Source organism: Otolemur garnettii, unplaced genomic scaffold, assembly GCF_000181295.1.
Source record: "Otolemur garnettii isolate 467f Iridium unplaced genomic scaffold, OtoGar3 scaffold00172, whole genome shotgun sequence".
NCBI lineage: Eukaryota > Metazoa > Chordata > Mammalia > Primates > Galagidae > Otolemur > Otolemur garnettii.
Window position 1 is genome coordinate 2,043,872 of NW_003852567.1, and position 6,339 is coordinate 2,050,210.

Consider the following 6,339-nt stretch of genomic DNA (forward strand, 5'->3'; position numbering starts at 1 on the left):
TTGAGCCCAGGAGTTGGAGGCTGCTGTGAGCTATGATGTCACAGCACCCTACCCAGGGCGACAGCTTGAGGCTCTGTCTCAAAAAAATAAAATAAAAATAAACTTAAAAAAAAGAAGAAGAAGAAGAAGAAGAATTGCTTTCTGGCAGCACCCATAGCTCAGTGGGTAGGGTGCTGGCCACATACACCCAGGCTGGCAGGTTCCAACCCCCCAGGCCAGCTAAACAACAATGACAACTGCAACCAAAAAATAGACAGGCGTTGTGGCGGGTGCCTGTAGCCTCAGCTACTTGGGAGGCTGTGGCAAGAGAACTGATTAAGCCCAATAGTTGGAGTGTGAGCTATGACGCCATGGCACTCTACCCAGGGCAACATAGTAAGACTCTGTCTCAAAAAAAAAAAAAAGAAGAAGAAGAATTGCTTTCTTTGTTTTGATTTAATTTTGTTTTATAGTTATTTAAAACATTTACATGATTTTAAAGTAAAAATTGTAAAACTAGCCAAATCTAAAGAAGTCTGCTTTCTATCTCTATCCTCTCAACCCTGTTATCTCCCTCATCTTGTATAACCATTTTTCTATCTTGATATATATTTATCTTCACCTTTTTTCTCTTAAAGCTAACATACTATAAACACTGTTCTGTACTTTGCTCTTTTTTTCTTAGTTAGAATCTTGCTCTGTCACCTGGGCTAGAGTACAGTAGTGTCATCACAGCTTACTGCAACCTCAAATTCCTACGCTCATGTGCTCCTCCTGCCTCAACATCCCAAGTAGCTGAGACCACAGGCATAGGCACGCACTACCATAGCAGAATAATTTTTCGGTTTTTTGAAGAGATGAGGTCTTGCTTTTGCTCAGGATGGTCTCGAACTCCTGAACTCAAGAGATCTTCCTACCTCCACCTCCCAGAGTGCTAAGATTAGATGTGAGCTTCTGTGAGCCTGGCCTGCATTTTGCTTTTTTAACTTAACGGTATCCTGGAGATCACTTCATAGCTGTATGTAGAGATCTTCTTATTCCTTCTTTAGCTACATAGCCTTTTGCCCATCTTCATTATTTAGGTCTTTTGATCAGAACTGAAGTCTCCAGCTAGGTACATTCCTTCCAGGCCTCATGAGGGATAAATTGGGAGGATGAAAGAGGTGAGAAAGGGAACAAGCATCTTTTTATTTTTAATTTTTAAATTTTGGGATAATTTCAGATTTGCCCCAAAAAGTTTTAAAAATCAGCTTTGTGCCTGTAGTTCAAGTGGCTAGGGCGCCAGCCACATACACCAGAGCTGGTGGGTTCGAATCCAGCCTGGGCCCACCAAACAACAATGACAACTACAACCAAAAAATAGCTGGGCATTCTGGCGGGTGCCTGTAGTCCTAGCTACTTGGGAGACTGAGGAAGGAGAATTGCTTGAGCCCAAGAGTTTAAGGTTGCTGTGAGCTGTGACTCCACTGCACTCTACCCAGGGCAACAGCTTGATACTCTGTCTAAAAAAAAAAAAAATCATACATGACATTCCTGTATACCCTTCATTCAGCCTCCCCTAGTGTTAACAACTTACATGACCATGGTACCATGATTTAAATCTGTAAATTAACATTGTTATAATACTATTAACTAATTTACAGACCTTTTTTGACTTGCACAGATAATCCCATTATTATCATTTTTAGAGTCCAAGAGCCTGTGTTATATCTCCATAGTCATTGCAGTTTTTTGGGGTTTTTTTTTTTTTTTTTTGGCTGGGGCTGGGTTTGAACCCACTATCTCCAGTACATGGGGCCCGCGCCCTAGTCCTCTGAACCACAGGTGCCGCCCAAAGGTTAAGTTTTTTTTGTTTGTTTGTTTGTTTGGGTTTTTTTGCAGTTTTTGGCCGGGGCTTAGTTTGAACCCACCACCTCTGGCATATGGGGCCAGAGCCCTAGTCCTTTGAGCCACAGGAGCCGCCCCTGTCATCACAGTTTTATCATTCATGAACTTGACACCTTTGAAGAATACTGACTAGCTGTTTTGTATACTGTCTCTGAAATTGTACTTGTCTGATTTTTTTTTTTGTAGAGACAGAGTTTCACTTATAGCCCTCCATAGAGTGCTGTGATGTCACAACTCACAGCAACCTCTAACTCCTGGGCTTAGATGATTCTCTTGCCTTAGCCTCCCAATTAGCTGGGACTATAGGCACCCACCCCAATGCCCGGCTATTTTTTTGTTGAAGTTTGGCCGGGGCCAGGCTTGATCCCACCACCCTCAGTATATGGGACTGGCACTCTACTCGCTGAGCTGCAGATTAGTTTGCATTTATAAATTTTTAGGAAAAATACCATGGTAGTTGTGCCCTTATGAGTGTGTCACACCATATGGTACATGTCTCAGTCCATAGGGTCCACTATAACAAAAATACGATAGATTCAGTAGCTTAAATAACAAATATGTATTTATATATTTATTTATTTTTTGAGACAAAGTCTCACTATGTCACCCTCGGTAGAGTGCCGTGGCCTCACAGCTTACAGCAACCTCAAACACTTGGGCTTAAGTGATTATCTTGCCTCAGCCTCCCAAGTAGCTGGGACTATAGGCACCCACCACAATGCCTGGCTATTTTTTGTTGCAGTTGTCATTATTTAGCTAGCCCCGGGCTGGGTTCAAACCCACCAGCCTCAGTGTATGCATCTGACACTGTAACCACTGAGGTATGGGCACCAAGCCAACAACAAACATTTATAGTTTATAATTCTGGAGTATAAGATCAAAGCACCAGCACACCCATTGCTGGGTGAGAACCCAATTCCTACTTCATAGATGGCCATCTTCTCATTGTCCTCACATGGTGGAAAGGGAGAGAGCCCTCTGGAGTCTCTCTCATAAGGACACTAATTTCTTTTTTTTTTTGAGAGATAGAGTCTCAAGCTGTCGCCCTGGGTAGAGTGTGGTGGTGTCATAGCTCACAGCAACCTCAAACTCTTGGGTTTAAGCAGTCTTCTTGCCTCAGCCTCCCAAGTCACTGGTACTACCGGTGCCTGCCACAACGCCCAGCTATTTTTTTGTTGTTGCAGTTGTCATTGTTTTAACTGGCCCAGGCTGGGTTCGAACCTACGAGCCTTGGTGTATGTGGCCGGCGCCCTAGCCACTGAGCTATAGGCACTCCTAGGACACTAACTTCTTAAATAAGGATTCTACTCTCATGACCTAATCACTTCCCAAAGGCCACCCCTAATACCATCCCACTAGGGATTAGGGTTTCAACATATAAATTTCGGGCAACACAAACATTTGGTGTTGTCAGTATGTCTAATTCCTGGTGACATTAACCATAGTCACTTAGTTAAGATGGTACGTGCCAGGTTTCTCAACTGTAAAGTTACTCTTTTCCCCTTTGTACTTAATAAATATCTTGTGGGCATACTCTGAAATTATGCTAATATTCTATTTTATATCACACTTCTGCTATCTAATTTTAACATCCATTGATGATTCTTACCTGCAATAGTTGTTACTGTTTATCTGATGGGATTTTTTTATTCCTGTCATTCTTTCTTTATTAATTAGTTGGAATTCTGCTATGAGGAAGAGCTGCCCTTTCTCCCCCTCTTATTTATTCAATTATTAGATCAATTGGTGAATATTTCTTTCATGAATTAGATTTTGTACCAGATTTGACCATTGGGAACTCTTTCAGATTGGCTCTCATTTGCCTCTGACCTGCCCCTGTCATTTGTTTTAGCACCTTTTAGCACTGCAAGATGTTGCATGCTCATCTTGTACTTTCCTTCCCATGAACTATTTCTCTAAAGGGCCCTTATAAGAACCAATATATTTTTAGCCTTTGCTTTAAGCCAATCCGTTTTGTTTTCCCATCAGCTCCAAGACAAGTTAAAGAAGTTCTCTTATACCCACTTTAGGAATCTTAGACTCAAGTGGAGGTGAATTGGCCAGGGTTCATAGCTCTAACCAGAAATCTGTGATTTTGGTATTTTATACTATAGTCTGGGCATCAACTGTGAAACCTAGAAAGAAATACCTATAAAGTTATTCAACCCTCTGGGGCTTGACTATGTCTGTCTCATATGGCATGTAAAGAGGCTTAGGAACAAACAAGCCATCTAGACTAGGACCGAATGTTATCTTTTGTGAGATGTAAAAAGGTCCCCCTAGTTTCTTTCCAGGGTATTTCCCTTGGCTCTTCCTTAGGGTTTAGTAAAGTATTTTGACTATTCTGTTCTGATCCAACAGGGCTAGAAGGATCTAAGGGCTCATAAGGATTGGTGGCACACTTGGATTTCAGTATGTGAGGAACAGGTATAACTCAGGGATAGGGCTCTCCTTCTGGAGAATCTTCACAGTGTTGAAATTGGGGGATATTGGATTGATTTTAATAAGGAGAGTAATTTCCTTATACTTCTTTATATCCTGCAGCATCTTAAATGGGGATAGAGAAGGCAGTTATAGATCTCTATGGATGCCTCTAAGAACAGCCATAGCAAATTCTCAAGGCTAATTACCTGTTCTTGGTGGACTAGAAGCACTGGTACTCTAAGGGATTGTTTCCATCTTCTTCCCTCCTTTCTTATTTACTGGTTTTAGCTTAGATGCATGACTTAGAAATAGAAAGGCTCTCTTCCTTCATCTTGCTCCCCTTACCCCTACTCCTGTTTTTGATGGGTGTGTTGCCCCTAGAGGTCGACATATCCAGGTACTTGCAGTCCCTAGTGATGTCCAATGAGCACTTCTCACTGAGGAGCTATGCCCAGGAGTAAGTTAATATATCTTTTCCTTTGGGCCACAGACCCTGTTATTTTAATATGAAGGAATAGACCCAGGTGATTTATTAGTTCCATCCCAGATCTGATTCAGAATTTCTCCTATTCTATTCAGATAAATTATATGTGAATCTACATTTGAATCTACACCTATAAGCGTGTATGTGTGAGCTAGAAGAAGAAGAGCATATAGATATTTTCTCTATTAAAGTGCATTAAGTAGAGAAAGTACTTGGGAAGAGTGTGAAGAGACAAAAGAAGCTAGCAAGCTTGAATTACCACCATATAAACTTGGATACTGGGACCTGAGATTAGGTCCCTAGATTTGTCTGTCCTCCAGTAATCTTGGATCCCAGCCTCTAAGTTAGGAGGCCCTTAACTAGGCAGCACAGCATGCTGTTTCCCATGTTATCCTGGTATTTCTTGTTGAATAGGAAAATACAGGGCATCTTTACTTCCTTTGGAGGATTACCTGAGTGTGGTTTATATAAGAAAATAAGTTTATTATGGATGTAACTTCTGATTTGTTACTCTCTTTGTATGTAATATTTGATGTTCTTATTCTCCCACTTTTCAGCTGAAAGAATGTATCCGAGCACTGGATCAGGAACACACCCATACTCCCTTCAGGCAAAGCAAATTAACTCAGGTAAAATTAAATGTGAACCTTGAGTTTGTTCTGATTCATTCATTTGTTCCTTCCTTCACTCTTTTGTCCATTTAGTAGAGTATCCACTGTCAACAAGGTATGATGCTAGGCAGTATAGTAGGGAAAAGAGAAGGGGAGGATTCATATCCCTTCTAGGAGCTCAGTCTACAAGTTGAGTATCCCTAATTTGAAAATCCAAAATCTGAAATGCTCCCAAATCTGTAGATTTGGGAGTTTAAGCACCAATATGATGCTCAAAGGAAATGCTCACTGGAGCATTTTGGATTTTGGATTGTTGGATTAGGGAAGTGCAACTGGAAGTAAAACATAAATATTCCAGAATTCAAAATAATCTGAAATCTGAACTATTTTTTGTTCCCAAGCCCTTCAGATAAGGGATATTCAACCTGTGCTAGCACTTTAGAGAGGCAGAGACATAGATAGAAATATCTGTGGGACAGGGCAGCTGGGTTCCCATAGGCTGCGTTCTTTTGGTCACCATTTTTCTGTTTGTTTCTAGTGTAAAGAACCCAGCTAAATTATTGTTATAATTTAGGGGAATCTCTGAGCCTTTGAAGAGGGTGATGTAGCTATACTTGGTGGTACTTTCTTAGTTCTAAGGCTTAGACTAATATTTCAGCACAAAAAAATAATGGCTATGAGTAGTTGAAAAGGAGCTGGAGTTACTACATGGACTGACAAGAAAAGATGACTGAGCTCCTCTGTGATGTGTTAGATTAAAATGTAATAACGTAATTTTCTGTGTAGTTCTAAAGCATTTTTTCTATTATATATGTAACCACACAAAGGAAAATGTTTAAAAAGATTAAAAAGAAACAGTTAGCTTTGGCTCTATTTGCAGACAATGAATATAAAGGTGGAACTTGGCTCAGCACCCATAGCACAGTGGTTACTGCGCCAGCCACATACATCAAG

At 40.8% G+C, this 6,339-nt stretch overlaps 1 protein-coding gene across 1 annotated transcript in view; it reads left to right on the forward strand.

Annotated features, from left to right (window-relative positions):
* Positions 1 to 6,339, forward strand: part of KIF24 (kinesin family member 24) — a 62,513-nt gene that overhangs the window by 42,125 nt on the left and 14,049 nt on the right. Inside the window, exon 8 of the mRNA XM_003800278.2 lies at positions 5,332 to 5,403. Coding sequence (XP_003800326.1) covers positions 5,332 to 5,403 — 72 coding nt within the window. The remainder of the gene's footprint in view (positions 1 to 5,331; positions 5,404 to 6,339) is intronic.